This window comes from Neomonachus schauinslandi, chromosome 3 (assembly GCF_002201575.2).
Source record: "Neomonachus schauinslandi chromosome 3, ASM220157v2, whole genome shotgun sequence".
In the NCBI taxonomy this organism is placed as follows: Eukaryota; Metazoa; Chordata; class Mammalia; order Carnivora; family Phocidae; genus Neomonachus; species Neomonachus schauinslandi.
The window spans coordinates 122,035,405-122,056,492 of record NC_058405.1 but is presented as its reverse complement, the minus strand read 5'-3'; the positions used below and the strand labels follow the sequence as shown (position 1 = coordinate 122,056,492).

General features: G+C 37.9%; 1 protein-coding gene across 4 annotated transcripts in view; it reads left to right on the top strand.

Annotated features, from left to right (window-relative positions):
- The window catches only part of BAZ2B (bromodomain adjacent to zinc finger domain 2B), a 185,198-nt gene that overhangs the window by 141,000 nt on the left and 23,110 nt on the right, over positions 1 to 21,088 (top strand). For all 4 annotated transcript variants that reach the window (XM_021703377.2, XM_021703380.2, XM_021703379.2 and 1 more), the window contains 2 exons: positions 5,981 to 6,043; positions 7,031 to 7,175. In XM_021703377.2, coding sequence (XP_021559052.1) covers positions 5,981 to 6,043; positions 7,031 to 7,175 — 208 coding nt within the window. The remainder of the gene's footprint in view (positions 1 to 5,980; positions 6,044 to 7,030; positions 7,176 to 21,088) is intronic.

Genomic DNA, 21,088 nt, shown 5'->3' with positions numbered 1-21,088 from the left:
TCTCACTGAGGAATATTTGAAATAAGAAAATGTAATGTGTTAAGTGTTCACTGATTTGATAGCAGTATTTACAATGTGCTAGTCAGGTACAAAGGAAGAGCATTTAACCTTTTTGAGGAATAAATTCTCACAAAGGCTTTCTGGACTCATTAGCTGAGCTACCAGGTGGGCTACATGTTGATCTGGGGAAGAATCTACAGAAAAGTGTTCCAGGCAGAGAGAACAGCATGAGCGAGGACACAGAAGCCTGAAACCACAATGTGCTTTAAGGGGATTACAGGTGCTTCAGTGTTACTGGAGAGCCTCATATCTAACCGCTGTGTACTAGGATTTTATACTTTTTTTGGTGATAGGAAGCCATTGAAAGGTTGTAAGTAAGGTAAGGACATGGTCAGTCTTGAATTTGAAGTGACTCACTATGGCAGTTCTGCAGAAGATAGAAACAGATTTGGGTAGGGCAAGATCAGAGGTGGGAAGATCAGTCAGGAGATAGTGCAGTAGTTTAGATGAGTTGTGAGGCGTCCACACACTAGACCAATGGTAGTTGGGATAAAGGAAGAAAGGGTTCCATAAATATTTAGTGGAAAGAATGAGTAGTATTTGAAGATGGGCTGTGTAGGTTGATGGAGGGGTAAGATTGATTCCCAACTATCTGGCTTGGTAGACTGCATGCTATTGTTGCCATTACTGAGAGAAATCAGGAGCAGCAGATTAAATAGATGGTAGGGGAGGACGGGAGGAGGGAACAAATCGCTGAAGACAGGAAATGATGGTAGCCTTATTTTAGACTTGTTAAGTTTGAAGTGCCTATGCAGAAGTCAGCAGTCAGTTGGATTTAAGAATCTGAAGCCTGAAGAAAAGGTCAGTCTTGAAAATATAGATCTAGAGGTTATTAGCACATAGACAATAATTTAAAATCATAAAGTGGATAAGTTTTCACAGGGGGATTGATTTAGTGAATAGAGTAGTGGACTGACTTTGGAAACCCAGGGGACATCAATATTTAAGAGCTGAAGAAGAATATTTTTGCTGAAGAAAAAATAGTCAGGTAGGAGATTTCTCTAGTGGGTCAGGAATCCCCAAGATCACCTCCAGAGTCAGTGATTTAGTAGGAGAACTCACAGAACTCAGAACCTAGTCATGCTATGCCAATGAATTCTTAGAGCAAAAGGAAACAAAGCACAACCAGAAAAGGCATATGAGCCAAAATCCAGAGGAAAGCAGGCTCAACTAGAACTTCTAAGAGTCTTTTCTTAGGGAGTGACACAGAATGGGCTTATTGCTTTCAGCAATAAGTTGTGACATACGTGAAACGTTGTGTACTAAGGAAGCCCATTAGAGACTTGGTGCCCAGAGTTTTTACTGGGGGCTGGTCACATGGGCATCCCCTGCATAGCATCGGCCAAAATTCCAGACTCCCAGAAGAAAAGTATCAACCACATTGTTAGCACAGTTTAGTGAGCCAGTCTTATCAGAGTGAAGGAAACCCTTCGAAACCCAAGTTCCCAGACACCAAGGGCCAATCTTATGAGCAAGCCTTTCAGAGGACAGCAGTCAGGCCCACAATGTTAACTCTTTTCTACTCATGTAGTAATAAAAATCAAGAAAATCAAACATTTCAAAAAGGAGAGAGTGATAAACAGTATGAAGGCAGCAGGAATCCCATGTGATGAGGACTGAAAGTATTCACTGAAGTTGGCAATGTGGACTCATTGGTAACCAGTGCCAGCACAATTTCATTAGAGGGGTAGGAGTGGAAACCAGGCTATGAATGAGAAAAATAGAAAGTGAGAAAGTGAAAATGACTGCTTTAAGCATTGTACCTCGGAAGAAAGGGTAGTTAGTTCCTAGAGGTAGACAAAGACCAAGGATTTTTCAGATGTGAAAGACATGAGATGATTTTTGGTTGAAGGGAGTCAATAAAATAAGAGAGGGGGGTTGAAGATTAAAGAGATGAAGAGAATAATTAATGTTATAAAGTCCCTAAAGATTTTGGAGGGTATTCAATCAAGGTGGAGGGGCTAGCTTTGAAGAGTAGGCTACAGGGAAGAAGGCAAGGTCATAGAGGGTGGGTGGGTGGGTGTGTGTGTGTGTGTGTGTGTGTGTGTGTGTGTGTGTGTGTTTAAGGTAAGCTACCATAAGCCACAAGCCACAGAAATAGACATGTATAAAAGGGAAATAAAGGTTAAAGTTCACTTTTTACCACAGAAATAGACATGTATAAAAGGGAAATAAAGGTTAAAGTTCACTTTTTACCAGAAAAGAATGCTAGAAATACTGATAAGCCTGCAGAATGATACTCAAAAGACAATATACGGTCAATCACTCCTTTTGCCCTCAATTCTGGGAGTATTTAACTAAGGAAGTCAAGAAAGAATTTTTTTTTTAAAGATTTTATTTATTCATTTTCAGAGAGAGAGAGAGAGAGCATGAGCACAAACAGGGGGAGTGACAGGCAGAGGGAGAAGCAGGCTCCCTGCTGAGCAAGGAACCCAATACGGGACTCAATCCCAGGACCCCAGGTCATGAGCCAAAAGCAGACGCCCAACCAACTGAGCCACCTAGGCATCCCTTGAGAAAGGATTCTTTTCCTTTCCTACATCAACTGTGTACTGCTGGAGAAATAAGGAAAGAAGACTTAGAGGGATGAATTTATTGATAGAATGTATGAAAATAATACCTAATCAAGACCAGTGATGAATTACTGAATCAAAATTTTGACTGAATCTGGATAATGTGGAGGAACTTAACAAGATCATGTGCTATACAGGTCTCTTAAGTGAAAAGAGCATACATGCAAAATGTTTTCATAAATTCTTCCCCATGTTATATTTTAAACCAAAATGATAAAAATCACTAGAATGAGCTTTACTTCTTTTGAGTACCAATCTGAAAAGGAACTATATTGAGATTCCTTGCAGAAATTAATTATTTCATAATGTTGTACTTTTGAAACCACTTGGTCATATATTTTCATGTTGTGATAAATAATGTGAAGAGTATATAATTTGGATATCAGAATTGTAATTACTCAAACAAAAGAAACCATTTATAACCAGTCTGTGCTTCATTTCGCAAGTGGAGCTATCTCTATAGCAGGAATTAAACCTTTCTGACCAATATTAATCACCTTTTCATAGAATTAGGATCAGTCTTCAGCACTTAATGTTATAAATTGTTTTGAAGTGTTAACTCCCATAAATTTTAAAACTCTGTATTGGGATTTCAGTGTATTCTACTGGGTAGTTATCCCACTAAATTAGAGTTTATTTACAGAAATTATTTGTTTTGCCTGGCTGTTTTTTTCACATGGAAAATTAACAAACCATACGTTTTTTTTTCTTTAAGGGAGATTAAAAATCATTATTAATTATTTAAAAATCATTATTAGTGTTTTTTAGGCCAGATGTATTATTTAAAGTGGTACTTTATTTTTTTATGAGTGTTGAACTATAGCGTTAATTAGATTGTAGGGTTTCATTGATCAGAATCCTGGCAAATGTATAGCTTGTTATTAATATGAGAAAACAGTTTAAAAGCTTTTTAAAAATAATAAATATTTTAGGACCTAAGAAGGCAAATTAGCAATTCATTTAAATGATTTGAGAGCTGTTCCTCATAATGGGGAACTGGCAGCCACTTCTCAATTTCCTATTAAATAAAATTTTAACTAATGAATCTGACTGGTAAGATAGGCACCTTATTCCTCCAAAAATAGATTTGGCCTCTTGATTAAAGTATAGGTCATGTCAGTAGTTATACTTCTTAAAAGATTAATTGCAGAGACCCACATGATCTCTTTCAGTTAGAAAATACGGCCCTTGACTAGGTCATAGATAGCCCTTTGCCTCAAACATGATCCCCTCTTCTCACTTTTCATTCCTTTAACACATGGAGTCTCTCTAATACTTAGATTTGTGTTGAAACTTTTGTGAGCCTTAACTTCACAATTAGGCATGTAAGGTTATGTGGACAATTAAACTCCAGCGTATAGGGACATATAATGGCCCTCTCTATTGGATGATAAACCATGGAGAACCATGGCAGGGATTCTGTGTTCTTAATTTTGTTGTTGTCTTTCTCTCTGGTCTTTCAAGTTCCTTTATATTTCTTAAAATTATAAGGACTATTAGCCAAAGCTCCTTTAAATAAAACTTTAGTTGACATTTTACTTCTTTTCCATCATAGGAAGAGTCTTAGAAATGGCAGTTAGTTAATTTGGCTGATACATAGCTACTTCGATGACTTATTTCAAATATTTGTTGATTGAATTGTATTTTTACATAAGCAAATTATCAAACATTTATCCTTTGGTTAAAAGATCAGTTTAGAATCCTATAGATATGTAAGTATCTATTTGAGAGTCAAGATTTAACGATTTTAGGTTTCTTAAAATCCAAAATAGAAATCATGTTGCTATTAGCACAAAAAGTATGCCTAAATGCTTTTGTAATTTGGTTCACTAAATTTGGATAAGGAGTAAATAAATGATAGATAATGGTAAAACTGTTGAGATTTTCCTTTCAGTTCCTTTTATTGGGGCCATAACCATACCAGTGTAGAAATACCTGTTCATGAGTGGTTGGTGGCAATGTGGCTTTGTAAAAGTGCTTATAGAAAGTGAACATCAAAAATAAGTTTCTGATTTTTTATCCTAAGATGTACCTGCATCTTCTCATTAAAGTACAATTTTCAGAAAGAAGGAAAGTAATCTTACATATATATTAAATGCCAGGAACTATACTAGTTGCTTTCAGATCTGTTCTTATTTAGTTCTCACAAAAATCCCATGTTATGGATAATGTTATGACCAATTTACAGATAACAAAACAGTCTTAGAAAAGTTAAGTAATTTGCCTATATGAAAGTAGTGCAGCTGAGATTCAAAGAAGCACATATACCTTCTATTACCTCATGCTTTCCCTCTCAAACATATAATTCGGGGTTAGTTTTCCTATATTTTCTAGAGTGAAAAAATTCATATAGTCATAAATGTACTTTCCGTTTATGAAATTAGCACTATATATAGTAGAGATTATTTTTTTCTTCTAAAAGCTCAATGTGTTCAAAATGTAACTTAACCTTCTTTGCTCTAAAAATGACTCTTTTGATTACAGTACCGACATTTTTGCCGTTCCCAGATTTAAAGCCTTAACATCATAATTTACTCTTTCCTACCTCAGATCCCAGACTTGTCAGGACTTAGTAGTTCTAATTAGTAATATCTCTTACATCCATTTGCTTTTCTCATCTCTATTTCTTTGACACCAGCGAGGCCCACATTCTCCTTCTCTCTTGAATCACTGCAGGAATCTACTAACAAGATTTGCCAATTCTAGTCCTTTCCCTGTGCCAGGCCATCTTACAACTGTTACCAGATTATTCTTTGTAAAGCATAGTTCTGATGTTTAACCTCCCTCAAAGGATATTATTGCCCATTGCCAAGCACTTAAAGCTCTCAACAATTTAGCTCTCAACTCATCCATGCCTCATCTCCCACATTATCTCTTGATGTACCTTTCAGGTCATGATGTGTCAAACTCTCTGGAATGCCCTGCCTTCTTTTCTCTCATTGATCAATTCCTAACCATTCTTCAATAGCTGATTAAAACACAACTTCTTAAAACAAAAACAACCACAGCAACAAAACAAAAACACAACTTCTTCTGTGCAGTCTTTCTTGGTATAGATTCCCACTAGAATAAATCTCACCCTTCCATGAACTCCATGACTCTTAATCTCTACCTATCTTGAGATCCTTACAGCTTCCTACTATTTGATGGTTTTGTTTTTTAGTGTTAATATTTTGTCTTCCTACCAGATTATTTTATTTATAAAGAGCAACAACTGAGTCTTACTTATTTCCATAGTGCCTGTCCTGGTACTTTGTGTGGAGGAGACTTTCATTAAATATTTGCTGATTGATTAAAGAAATAAATCTTAAAAACAGGTAAATGATACTGTATTTTGTTATGTATAGGATGAAGGTGACCAAGCAGCAAGTGTTGAAGAGCTAGAAAAACAGATTGAAAAACTGAGTAAAGTAAGCACTTTCCAGATTACAGTTAACATCTTTTTTGCAGGGTTTTAAAGATCCACCTCATATGGAATTAGTTCTTCTGGCTGCTAAATAAAAACAAGCTTTTTTATAAGTAATTAAAATGAGGAGCTTTAGAAACATTCTCACAATTAAACCTTAAAAGTTTAATGCCAAGGTTAAAAGCCTAAACTTAATCAGGACCTGTATTCTTCAGCTCTTCATTTAAATACAAAATATAAGTAAATGCATGGTTTTATTTCTTGGAGGTAATTACTTTTAAAGTTCAATCAAATATCATGGTAATAGTTTCAGCATCTTGTGTTTTATTATACATTACTATATTTGTGTATTTTATTTGCATTGGATTTATAAACTATATATTTGTGTACTTGTCATTTAAAATATTCAATTAAAAATTGAATTTCAGTAGCATTAGTGAAGTTTTAAATGAACTTTTATAAAAAAGGTGAATTTTTTAAAGTATTATGAAATTAATATTATGAGATACCTATATATTATATCAATGTCAGATTCATCTCAAATTTACCCCATAATTTAGTGTATGTTGCCTAGGTTTACAGTATGAGTATAAACATAAGCAAATACAGATATGGTCAATTACATATGTGAGAATCATTTGTCATACACTCTATCATCAATAGAATTGAACTAGTTCTGGCCAGTAAAATACTTGATCACATTGTTTATTATCAAGCATAAGATGAGTTTTACTATAAGATAACTGATAAAATAAAGCATCTTTTTAATCCGTGGTAACAAAAATATTCTAAGTACTTTCAAAATAATTTCTAACTTTGTAAATGTTACTGAAATTGAAGTCAGGCATGTAAAGAAAGCTCTTTTGCTGTCTGTTCCCAGTAGTGAAATTTATCTGCTTATTAAGGGCATAGTAAGTGTAAAGTCACTTATATATTAATTTTTAAACCACTTGACACCCATAGCTTAATTATATGCATCATTTTTTAACAGCAACAGAGTCAGTACAGAAGGAAGCTCTTTGACGCTTCTCACTCTTTGCGTTCGATGATGTTTGGCCAGGATCGTTACAGACGCCGGTACTGGATTCTTCCCCAATGTGGGGGGATTTTTGTAGAAGGCATGGAGAGTGGTGAAGGTAGGAACTATTAATCTGTTACAAAATAATATAAGAAGCCATATTTTTTAAACCCTGTTACTTCCTCAATATATTTTGTGCTTCCAGAATCAAATTTGCTTTATGGGTAAACATTGTAAAACCTTGATTCCCATTCCTTTTGAACTCATAATGCCTCTTTCACTGAAAAATATTCCTTCCCTGTTCATGATTTCTCTTCTGCCGCTCTTTCTGACGTCAAACATAAACTATTCTTTTCTTATTTAGTGGACAAGGATCTTCACCTGTATTATCCTTTATAGCTGCTTCTCCATTTTTTTCTCCCTTCCCATTGTCAAATTTCTAAACATGTGGTTTATTCTTCAACCTTTGCAACAAGCATCCATCCCAACAGTATCCCTGGAGATAACTTGCTTGAACTAAGATCCTTATCATAATCGTCATTCATCTTGAAATCTTGTTCATGTTTGAAATTTATGATCACCTCCTTCTCCATTAAACTTTTTTCTTTCTTGAGTTTTGTGTTACCACACAATCCGTGATATTTTTTCCTTTAGACTCTTCTCTTGCTGCCTCCACTTGTGTTACATTAACTAACTCAGCACACAGTGCATTTATGTGCTAGATAAACCATCTGAAATTGAACTGTATGTTTGGGTGTTTCCAAATGTTAAAATTCTGACGGGACTGAGAGTATTATGTCAGTGCTTACAAGTCTGAGGATGTAGCAATGGCTCCACGGTGATACCTGTAGGCAAAAACTTCTCTCAACACACTTCTTTTTGAATACCCGCTTTATGCCAGGCATTTTTAGGCACTAGAGGAGGCTCAAAGATATATAAAACACAATCCATGCCTTGTACTAGTTTAACAGTCCAGGGGAAAGAGTGGATTGCTTAATCACATAGATGTCCAGATCCAAATTTTTTTAAAGATTTTATTTATTTATTTATTTGACAGAGACAGAGAGTGAGAAAGGGAACACAAGCAGGGGGGACAGCAGGTAGAGGGAGAGGGAGGGGGAGAAGGAGAAGCAGGCTCCTCGCTGAGCAGGGAGTCCGATGCTGGGCTTGATCCCAGGACCTTGAGATCATGACCTGAGCCGAAGGCAGACGCTTAATTGACTGAGCCACCCAGGTGCCCCCAGACCCCAATTTTTATAAAGTAGTTGTTTTTAGCAATGGAACCACCCTTTTTTAAAATAAAAATCTTTTGGAAGGGGGGCAGTTAATAATGCATGTAAAATAGAGTAGTGTAGTGGCTGGCATGTAAGCATTGTTGGCATATAGTAAACAGTGTTGTTTTACACAATAATATATTTCCTATGGTTTCAAATTATATGAAGTAAGAGTATAAAGTCATGTACTGGAATGATACGTGAAACCCATGTGCTGCCTTTCCAGAGCAGGAGTTGCTCATGGAGTCAGGGAGGGTACATGGAAGCTTCAGCTGCCTTTTATCTCTTTTTAAAAATTTATGTTGATGGGCCAGCATGTTGATTTTACAGAATAGTGTGGTGGGTTCCTTTTTAACTTATTTGCATAAAATGTTTTAAAAATAAAAATATTTTAAGCATGGAAAAAACTAGTAAGTGGGAATACATGAGTCTAAGAAGTTATTGCACAGCAAAGGAAACCATCAGCGAAATGAAAAGGCAATCTACTGAGTGGGTAAAAATATTTGCAAATCTTATATCTGATAAGGGACTAATAACCAAAATATATAAAGAACTCATGTGACTCAAAGCAGAAAAACGATCTGATTAAAAAATGGGCAGATCTGAATGGACATTTTTCCAAAGAAAACATACACATGGCCAACAGGCATATGAAAAGGTGTTCAATATCACTAATCATCAGAGAAATGCAAATCAAAATCACAGTAAGATCTTACTTCACACCTATTAGAATGGCTAGAATCAAGAAGACAAGAAATTACAAGTGTTGGTGAAAATGTGAAGAAAAGGGAACTCTTGTTGGTGGAGATGTAAATTGGTTGGTGGAGATGTAAATTGGTGAAGCCTATGGAAAAGAGTATGAGAGTTCCTCAAAAAATTAAAAATAGAACTACCATATGATCCAGCAATTCTATTTCTGGTTATTTATCCGAAGAAAATGAAAACACTAACTCAAAAAGGTATATGCACCCCCATGTTCACTGCAGCATTATTCACAGATTATTTTACATATTATTGCAGGATATGGAAACAACCTATGTGTGTCCATCAGTGAATGAATGGATAAAGACAGTGTGGTTTACACACACACACACACACACACCATATGGAATGTTACTCAGCCATAAAAAAGAATGCAATCTTGCTATTTGCCACAACATGGATGGACCTCAAGGACATTATGCTAAGTGGGGTGCCTGGGTGGCTCAGTTGGTTGAGCATCTGCCTCCAGCTCTGGTCATGATCCCAGGGTCCTGGGATTGAGTCCCGCATCGGGCTCCTTGCTTAGCAGAGAGCCTGCTTCTCCCTCTCCCTCTGCCTGCCACTCTGCCTACTTGTGCTCTCTCTCTCTGTCCAATAAATTAATAAAATCTTTTTTAAAAAAGGACATTATGCTAAGTGAAGTCAGACAGAGAAAGACAAATACCATATGAACTCTCTTATATATGTAATCTAAACAAATAATAAAAAAGAAAAGAAAACTAAACTCATAGATACAAAGAACAGATTGGTGGTTGCCAGATGTGTGTGTTTGGGGGTGGAGGGTGGTAGAAGAAATGGGTAAATGCCTCTTGAAGGCAGAGACTAATATAGGCAGGGGAACGACACTAAAATAATCTGGGAGTTAAGTACACATTGGATTGGCAAAAAAGGGGGTGGAAAAATCAGTTGTGGGATCATTCTAGTAGCCTAGATTAAAAGTAGGAAGGCCCTAAGCTCAGGTGCAAACAAGGAACATGGGAAGAACATGATCTCTTAAAGGTAGAAATCCTATGAGAAATTATTGTATATGATATAAGTGGAATCAGAGATAAATTTGATGAATTAATCCTCAGTAGAAATATTGTGATTTTTTAAAACTGAATCCAAGAAGCCAAGAGGAGGAGCTTGTTTAGAATGAAATTAAATGAAAGTTTTAGTATGGAAATCTATTTTTTATTTAAGTATAATTAACATAGTGTTATATTAGTTTCAGGTATACAATATAATGATTCAACAATTCCATATATTACTCAGTGCTCATCAAAATAAGTGTACTCTTTTTTTTTTTTTAAGATTTTATTTATTAGAGAGAGAGAGGGAACAGGAGCAGGGGGAGGGACAGAGGGAGAAGCAGACTCCCTGCTGAGCACAGAGCTCAACCCAGGGCTCGACATGCGGCTCAGTCCCAGGACCCTGAGAGGATGACCTGAGCTGAAGTCAGACACATTAACTGACTGAGCCACCCAGGCACCCCAAGATAACTCTACTCTTAATCCCCTTTATTTCATTCATCCCCCAACTTACCTCCACTCTGGCAGCCACCAGTTTGTTCTCTGTATTTAAGAGTCTGGGGATTTTTTATCTCATTTTTTATTTGTTCATTTGTTTTGATTCTTAAATTCCACATACGAGTCAAATCCTATGGTATTTGTCTTTATCTGACTGACTTATTTCACCTAGCATTATACCTTCTAGGCCTATCCATGTTATCCCAAATGGCAAGATTTTATTCTTTTTTATAGCTGAGTAATATTCCAGTGTGTGTGTGTGTATGCCACATCTTCTTATTCATTCATTTATTGGTGGACACTTGGGTTGCTTCCGTATCTTGGCTATTAAAAATAATGCTGCATGCGAAAGAATGAAACTGGATCATTTTCTTACACCATACATGAAAATAAATTCAAAATGGATTAAGGACCTAAATGTGAGACAGGAAACCATTAAAATCCTAGAGGAGAATACAGACAATAACCTCTCTGACACCAGCCATAGCAGCTTCTTACTACATATGTCTCCTGAGGCAAGTGAAACAAAAGCAAGAATAAACTATCTGAACTTTATCAAAATAAAAAGCATCTGGGCAGTGAAGGAAACAATCAATAAAACTAAAAGGCAACCTGTGGAATTGGAGAAGATATTTAGAAATGACATACCTGATAAAGGGTTAGTATCCAAAATATATAAAGAACTTACAAAACTCAAATACTCAAAATACACAATACAATTTAAAAAATGGGCAGAAGACATTAAAGAGACATTTTTCCAAAAAAGACATACAGATGGTGAACAGACACATGAAAAGATGCACAAATCACTCATCATCAGAGAAATACAAATCAAAAGTACAATGAGCTGTCACCTCACACCTGTCAAAATGGGTAAAATTAACACAAGGTACAACAAGTGTTGGCGAGGATGTAGAGAAAGGGGAACCCTCTTGCACTGTTGGTGGGAATGCAAACTGGTGCAGCCACTGTCGAAAACACTATGGAGGGTCCTCAAAAAGTTAAAAGTAGAACTACTGTACAGTCTAGCAATTGCACTACTAGTATTTATCCAGAGAATACAAAAATACAGATTCGAAGGGGTACATGCACCCCAGTGTTTATAGCAGGATTATTTACAATAGCCAAATTATGGGAAGAGCCAAAATGTCCATAGACTGATGAATGGATAAAGAAGTGGTATGCACACACATGTGCGCGTGCACACACACACACACACACAGTGGAATATAACTCAGCCATAAAAAAGAATAAAATCTTTCCATTTGCAGTGACATGGGTGGAGCTAGAGAGTATTATGCTAAGCGAAATAAGCCAGTCAGAGAAAGACAAATACCATATGATTTCACTCATATGTGGAATTTAAGAAACAAAATAGATGAACATAGGGGGAAAAAGAGAGAGAGGCAAACCAAGAAACAGACTCTTGACTATAGAGCACATACTGATGGTTCCCAGAGGGGAGGTGGGTGGGGGATGGGTGAAATAGGTGATGAGTATTAAGGAGGGCACTTGTGATGAGCACTGGTGTTGTATATAAGTATTGAATCACTAAATTGTACACCTGAAACTAATATCACACTGTTAACTAACTGGAATTTTAAAAAAAAACTAATGATTCAATAAACATGAGTGCATATATCTTTAGAGATATAATTTAAAATTATAAAATTGCAGAAAAAGTTGTAAAATTGTGTGTCACTTGTTAGATGCAGAGCCTTGGTAAAGCTTAAAAGCAGTAAAGAAGTACCCAGGCAAGTGGCTTTGCCTTATCTATAATAAGAATCATCTGAGAAGCTTAAAAAAACCAAGAAACCTAGCCCTACCGCAGACCAATTACATATTCTTCAATTTGATTAAGGGCCACATCAATCTCAATCACCTGGGCATGTAAATGTGAAGTTATTTAGGGCTTCTATTTTTCCTTCAAAATGTCTTAAGTTAATCTCTTTGCAACACTGCTGAAATCAGTTCTTTATTAATATGTATGTGGATTATTACACCTGTCCCCAACTTCTCTATATACACTCTCTTCCTTCCATTACATTCTGTCATCATGTCTCTACTCCAAAACCTTGAATGACTCCCTATTGCTGATAAGATGATGTAGTATGTCTGTATACAATCTAGCATGCAAGCATTCAAGGCCTTCTATAAATCTGACTTCAAAATATCTTTATACTGTTCTCCAGTATGAATTAACATAGAGAAGTCTACCCACCATTGCTTAACGTATGTGCATTCCTCCTTCTTTGCATGCCTTTGCGTGCTTTGTTTTGTCAAATTCTGTTCAATATAATGCTAACTTGCCTTTTCTTCACCATCTGAATTTCACCTTTCTTGATCCAGCTCAAGTTCTAGCCCTTTTATAAATTCTAGTTTATGTAAGTGGAATTAATTTTTACTATCTGTGAACTCCTAGAAAACCAAATAATTACACCATTATCTTGGCAATTGATAGATATACTGTTCATATTATTTAAGTTTTATAACTGTCACGTACTTTTTGATTCTTCTTAGTGTTAAACATAGTACTTTATATATCACAGGCACATTAAAAAATACTTTAAGAAAGTAAGTAATTAAATGTCTTTATAAGGTTTATAAGAATAGCTTATAGGAAACTTTTCTTTTTAATTTTAGGTCTCTCATATTAAATAACATTAATTGAATTTGTAGTTATTGGACCTCAGTTTCTGTTCAGGCCCTACCATTTAACCTCTCTGGACCCTGATTTCTCTTTCTACAAAAGAATTTTAATAGGCTTTGTATAAATTCTTTTGTTGTTATCATGTCAAATAATGGATTTAAGAGAGCTACAAAGTGATATATAAACATTAATTGTACTTTATACTATTATTTGTGGTCATTGCATGGTACAGGGGAAAAGTAAGAATAAATTTTCACTTAGGGGTTATATTCCCATAAAGTTTTTATTAATTCACTGATGAATGTGCATCTGCTATATTATTTTAAGTGCTATGAAAGTTATAAAATAAGTAACAGATGTAGATTCCTTCTCTTTATCTTACAGCTAATTAAAATGGAAAAACCTTTATTATTTTAATCATCAAGTATTTAATATGCACTTATATTGTACCTTGTACTAAGTACTATGGAGATATAAAAGAATCAATTAACTGTCTCTATCCTGAAAGAGCTCACAATCTAATTAGAAAGATATACCATATATGAAGACAAAGAACAAGAGCATATTAGTGTGCACTGTAGGCAAGTAGTGTGAGAGACAAGGCTGATAAGGATGAATAAGTACCAATGGTAGAAACTTCCATAAAAGAAGTGGATATTAAAAGTTAATACAGTATTAACAATATACAATATCCTATTCCTCTCATTTATCAATTTTTAAAAGTTATCTAAAAGCACAAACTGTTTTTAATGAAATTAGACTTAACATTCATCTATTTAAAAGTTTAAACGCACAAGTTTTAAAAAAATAAATGCCCAACCTATTTTTTAAAATCCCTATAATAGCTTTATCCAGAGAGAAGATATCAGATCTTGGATTACCTCCAAAGAAAACTGTTAGTTCATGTTATACAAGATGCAAGATAACCCACACCATAAGTGATCCACATGGTGCTAATAACAACAAAGTTTATCAGTATGGTAACTCTAGAGTAGAGACATAACAAAGAACATAGGATCTGGCTGAGCCCCCATATCGGTTCCACAGGAGTGTTGTCCAGACTGCAGACTGGACAAGTAACAAGAGCACCCCAAGAGAGAGATGCCTTCCTTTATACTCTGTATTTATAGGTTAGTCCAAGAGGAGGTAGAAAACCCTTTGTTTCTCTAAGCAACAACATATATACCAAAGGACCTCTGGGCCTGGGAACAGCAGTAGGGAGTACAAATACAAAGGGCAGATTCCACATACTGAGAGCCTTGGGAACAGTGCCCACAGCAGCTAAAGGCCCTGCTATCCCTCCGCAAACTGGCTCAGTGGCTAATCTGACTTGCTGATGGGCCTCAGGAAAGAGTGAAGGAGGAGAGACCCTGTAGCCGTTTAGCTAAAACTGAGGGTTTATTCCCCTTCAGTCCACCCCCTGACCCTAGGTGTGGCTCACTAGATGTATGCCTTCTATCAGTTGCATTTTAAATGGTGCCTTCTGACGGAGGCATCCGATAAGCCAGAGAAATTCCAAAACAAACAATATTCCGCAACATTAGCAGATTTAGAGTTCCCCTGAGCCATATGTCTATAGTATATCCAACAAATGATCCGAAACTATGCATTTATAATACTACTCAAGTCAAAGAATCAATGCGAATGTGTTCAGTGATAAGAGCCTAAGCCTTCTCAATGGCAGTGTCCCCCAGGGTCGCTGATTTGGGGTCATACCCTCAGCTTCATGGGTGCCTATCAAGGAAAGAGCCCTTGTGCAAAGAAATGAAAGCTTGTTTCCCTATGTACCTGTCAACTTACAAGTAGGTTCTGATGCTGACATTAGAGATCGTAGCTGGAAAGTCTCAAGTGCCTTTGAGATTTTGAGTCTTACTGACACAGTATCGGTAAGAAAGGCGACGAGAGAATTATTCATGCTACATCCACGCTCTCACCTTCTGTGGTCAGGCATGTTTATGCCCACGCCAAGTCCATCATTGTCTTCAGGGGTGATCCATACAGTCTGTCCTTTTTTTCTGGAACAATAAGTTCCACATGAAATCAGGAGGTGCCATTTTTCCCACCAAAGATGTCCTCCAGACAGAGTACACTATATGGGTATAAGGACTGCAGCAAAGTCTCCTACTTGTAGGGTGAATGCACAACAAGAATTTAGAATTGTTTGGAGTAAAGAGAGAATCAAAATTGCCCCTCCTGGGGATGTTGCTTGCAAGTGTCATCTGGAAAGCAAGAGAATATCGACATTTGTATCCATCCATTCATCTGTAATATGAACAACAGGAACCTTCCAGCTACCTGTTGAAAGGTACAAAAAAAGGAGAGGGATGTTGAGTATAAAAACTCAGTGTCCTCAGCATACCAAGTAGATTCTTCATCTCTGCTCTTCAACTTCAGGATGTCAGGGAACTTCACCGAAGTGTAGGGACATTTATGAGGTGTGAGGAGTTTTCAGACTATAATCAGTAGAGGGCAGCCAGACCAGAAAGTGGACGGAGGTCACCATGGAGGGGTTAGTGCAACCATCTTTTAGAATACTACTCCAGCGTTCTGTAATGCCTGTGGAGAAGAGGGAGCATGGACCAGCCACTCAGTGCTATGTCGGCCAGCCCATTGCTGAATGGCAGCAGCTGCGGAAGGAATTCTGGTTGTTTGATTGTATCATTTCTGGAAACCCTATATATAATAAATATGTTTCGGTCTTAATAGTGTTATATGGTCCACACATGGAAGAGGCACAGTAACTCCTTCATATCCAGGAAAGATGTATCCTGTTCAGTGGCTAGAGGAAATCAGATAACTCAAAAGCTAACAAATGCCATCAGAATATCTTCGCCAGAGTCAAAGGCCCTTGTAGTGCTAGTGTCAAACAGCGTTGTTAAATAGTGAAATGGCCTTGTTCAGTACCCCTCCCTGAATCTGTTCTTCCATAAGAAATGCAATCTTTCTCCTCCAGGTGTGTAACTGGGTTGTGCAGCCTTGGCAGGCCTGGTCAGTGCACCTGAGTGTTGACAGCATGCCTGGCCAACAGTTACCAAAGCTGCCAGTAGAGGTCACAACAAATATGTCCAACTGATACGTGGGAATGCTTGTGCAGGACTTAAATAACCCAGTATTTCCATGCCAGTATGCAGTCTGATAAAGGAACAATTGGAGTTCACACAAAAGGCCCCAAAGCCTTTGCAGTGATTGTGATTCGGGCTTTGAGCCCTAGGTAACAACCAGTTCCCAGCAGTAATAAAGGAACTTGTTGGCCAAGGCTTTTTTGCATTCTGGAACTGTAGGTACTTGGTCCCTCGTTTCTAGCAAACCCATAAATGTTTGAGGCTCTTCTCCTTTCCAGTACAGTGAACTGAGGAGGGTGGTTAGCAATCTCTTGGAGGGGGACCCAGGGATAGAGCCCTAGTCCTTCTTAAACTTGAAAGAGCCCATATCAGGAACAAAGGAAGTCTGGCTTCTGGAGTTGAATCACACTCATAAGGTGGAGCTGATGACTGTGAATATTTCCACCCATAGCCCCATTTCAGGAGTTGAGATGATACAGGGTATTTCCCTAGGTTCTGTTCCCAAGTCCTTTCCTGAAGAGTCTAGAGACTGTGAGCTCTTACTGGATGGTGGGTGGGGGGTGAGGCTTAACAGCTGTAATCTCTCAAGGACAGTCCTCCCCGGGCACCTTCTTCAACTAATCTTCTGGTTATCCCCCTCTCCAAACAACTCTTCAAGCCTGTGGCCGTTGGATCTTCTGTGTCTCATCTCAGGTCTCTTTTCCACCATCTCAGTAGGTCTTTTAGGTTTTTGAAGTGGATAACACTTCCACACTCTAGAATTGCACAACCCATCAACTTCTGTCTTACCAGTCCTTCTCTTTATGAGCAGTACTACATTTATTGGTGTGAGGGAGTCTGCCAGAAGTCTAGCCTATCCTCTCCTTCCTCTGTTCCTCTTTTCTTTTTATTTTGTATAGAAACCTGTGCCACGTATTAGGCTCTCTCTTTCCATTTCCTCCCCTGAAATGGGGCTTGTATGACCTGAAAGAACTATTTCTTTTCTAACATTGCTTCTCAGAGGAAGGAGTAAAGTCAAAGCCATTGTCCACTTAGGTGGACCTGTTCTGATTCTGTCATTTAACATTCTTTGCACTAAGTTCATGTTGTCAAGCCTTCCCCTCTCAAGCCCTGGGTTTTCTTATAAACATGCTAACATAGCTAGTGTCTCAGAGCAGCTACGTCCTATGTGGATCTAGTCCAGTTCACATTCAAGAGTCTCAGGAAAATCACCCCAACGGGGATCTATTTTACCAAAGCTACCAAGCATCCAGTTTGAAAAGGGTGGCCGTACCTGTCCCAGCACTACTAGTCAACCCAGACTGCTCATTCTGTAACAAGGGCATGTGTTTCCCCCTCGTCCGCTTGTTTTAATACCACTATTGTCCCTTCATCATGCAAACAAGCAAGCCAAGCCTCTAAGGATCCTTCCAAGTGCTGCTTTTGGTAGTGGACCTGTTGAGAACCTAGCTCTTCTTAACTCTGTTTATTGTTGGATTTCCTTCTGCTGGTATTCCCACTCAGGCTCCTACAGAGCACGCCTCACAAAAACTGGCTTCCTGTCACAGGGCTAGTTGCCTCATATATCATAACAGAGGGATTCTGGGAGTTTGCCCCACTTTCCCTTCTGAAGGGGCTGCCGTCACCCTTTCCAGGTCACCCTCCAACTTAGGACTCATGGAAATCTCTAAGTTGATTTGGAAGGAGGGATGACTGCATTTCAAGCCATTTTATCACCCCTAGTCTCCCTGTTTAGTGTATACTTTAGGGCTTCTGCCATCCTTGGGCACAGCTACTGAGACCATCCTAACTCCACCAAGTGAATTACTGCTGACCCCAAGGAGAAAATCTTCCACCCCTGCAAGCTCCCCTTCCAGAAATCCATGACATTAGGACTTTTTTGGACACCAACTGCTGTACAAGATGCATGGTTACAAAAACCACTAATGGCACACAGAGTGCTAATTGCAGCAAAGTTTATTAGTAAAGGCAACTTACAAGCAGAGAAGTAATAGTACACAGGATCTTCCAGCTCCCATAGTGGTTCCAAAGGACTTGGACGTGTGACAAGAGCACTCCAGGAGATAAAACACTTTACCCTACACCTTGCTGTGCGAAAGGGTAGAAAGCACTGTTTCTCTAACAGTAAACCTGTCAAGGGACCTTTGGGTCTAGAAACAGTGCTAAGGGGTATGCATACCAAGAAGCAAAGTGTATATACCTAGGACCCTGAGAACAGTGTTGACATTAGCTAGCTGAAGATTCTACTGTCCTTCTGCTGGCCCTCAGCAAAGTGGAAGGAAAATGAAACAAGTTTGTTGTTAATTATATGTACATACTGTGATGTGAATGTTACTCTTCCATTTTGTATTAGGATGTGGTTACAGCATTAGGTCTAGAAGTATAAAACATAATTCCTGTTATGGATATGTGGGGGACTCTTACCTGAAGGGAGAGGGTATTATGGTATCGATCATCTTTTTTTTAAATTCCTGAATCAGACTGGGAAGGGACAATCCTAGAGAGACAAATGTTGAGAATCTGCTTCCTTTAGACTTCTCCACAGTAATAAGAAGAAATCTCCTAGGAGCTGGATCATGGTAGCACTATCGACATAAAGACAGCTGAAGACCAGTGCAAGTGCTCCTGAGGTTCTGCTCTACTGAATGGGAAAGTGCCTTTGAGTCCTGTGACGAAGCCATTGCCCAGAGACCTGTATTCTATGCCAGGCTTTTTACATTTCTTCTTTTTTTTTTTTTTAAAGATTTTATTTATTTGACAGAGAGAGACATAGCGGTAGAGGGAACACAAGCAGGGGGAGTGGGAGCGGGAGAAGCAGGCTCCCCACTGAGCAGAGATCCCGATGCGGGGCTCGATCCCAGGACCCTGAGATCATGACCTGAGCCGGAGGCAGACGCTTAATGACTGAGCCACCCAGGCATGTGTTTTACCTACAGTGTGGTAAAATTTATTTGGAAGTTACAGCTTGCTTCAGCCCAACTAAAGAGAACCAAAGGAAAAAATTTTCACTTGAACTTAGAGTGGCATTGGACCCTTGGGTCCAATGACAACTCCTAGGTGAACAGAGAGGGTTCAAAGTGATTTTGATAAAATTCAAGAAGACGTATTCTCTTTCCAGTAGAAAACATGGTATTTTTTTTAGGATTCATTTTAATTGAGAAATGGTATTTTCTTTGTCATTATGCACTTATATTTAGTACCAGAGAAATGAATCAAGTGAACAGCACTCCCTGTTTCATCTCTTGTCTTCCTCTTCTTCAGTCTGTTTTGAAGATGTTTATTAATACTCATTGACACACGTCAGAGAAGTAAGGACTGCAAGGAACTAGGGGGTTGTATGAAATGGAGGTAGAAAATTATTTAAAATTAAAGAATCTCTTTATACTAAACATCCTGTATACACTTTCAAATTTTTAAAAATAATTTTACATTTTAATTAGAGATTTAGCTGTTTATAATTAAGCAATTTGAATGTAAAAGTTAAAGACAACCATGAGTAGGCTATTAAAATGTATCATCAGCTCGATCTACTTTATTACATGTAAATGGGATGTCATCTAGTCTCAAACCAGTAAAAATTGGTTGCCTGGTTGGTTAGTCCATTTGTTTTTGGACATATGACAGAGGTTTTTTAAAGATACTAGTTCTCAGAATAAATCAAGAACAACTATTAGTACTTCTTTACTAACCAATAACTTGTATAAAGCACAGGTATATGAAGAGAATATTTGTGACTCTTTCCACATTTGCCTAATTAGAGGTGATGAAGTAGGGTTTTCTTCTCAGGGCAAATGTGTAGAAGTGCATAGAGATATGAGGCATACGATTTTTTGCTAGCTGCCTTTAAGATTTTTCTGTATCATTGGTTTTAAGGAATTTGATTCTATGTCTTTGTGTAGTTATCTTCATATTTCTCTTCCTTGGAGTTTGTTGCATTTCTTGGATCTGTAGTTTATAGTTTTAATCAAATTTGGAATTTTTTCAACTATTATTTTCTCGAACTTAATGTCCTTGTCTCCTAATTCTACTATCTTGTTAGTTTGGGGTCAGTTTTCATTGATTGATTTTTCTAATTATGTGTCCTGTTTTCATGTGTCTTTGCATGCCTTCTAATTTTGTTTGGATGCCTAACATTGTGAATTTTACCTTGTTGGGTGCTGGATATTTTTTAATTCCCACAAACATTTTTGAGCTTTGTTTAACTGGAACACAGTTAAGGTACTTGGAAAAAGTTTGATCCTTTCAGGTCTTGCTTTTAAAATTTGTTAGGTAGGACTAGGACAGTGCTCAGTCTAGGGCTAATTATTGCCTAACTACTGACGTGAGATCCTTGAGTACTCTACCTAACATCTGTGAATTTTGAGGTTTCCCAAGCTGGTTGGTAGGAACAGGTACTATTCCCAGCCTGTGTGAGCACCTAGCACTGTCACCTCTTTTTCAAGTCTTTTCAAGTGGTTCTTTCCCTGGTCTCAGGTGGGTTCCTGACACTTCGGCACTGATGAGTATTCAGCTGAACACTCAAGGGGTCCATCCACAGATCTGTAGAGTTCTCTCTCTAGGCAGCTCTCTCCTCTCCAGTACTCCCTCCTGAGCACTCAAGCCACTTTGGTCTCCCTTGGACTCTCAGTTCCATCTCCTCATCTCAGGAGTCTGCCAGCTCTGCCTGGATTTCTCCTTGTGATGTAGCCTGGAAACTGTCCCAGGGCAGTAAGCTGGAGCAATCATAGGGCTTGCTGCATTTGTTTTCTCTCCTTGTTACCTGATGTCCAGGTTCT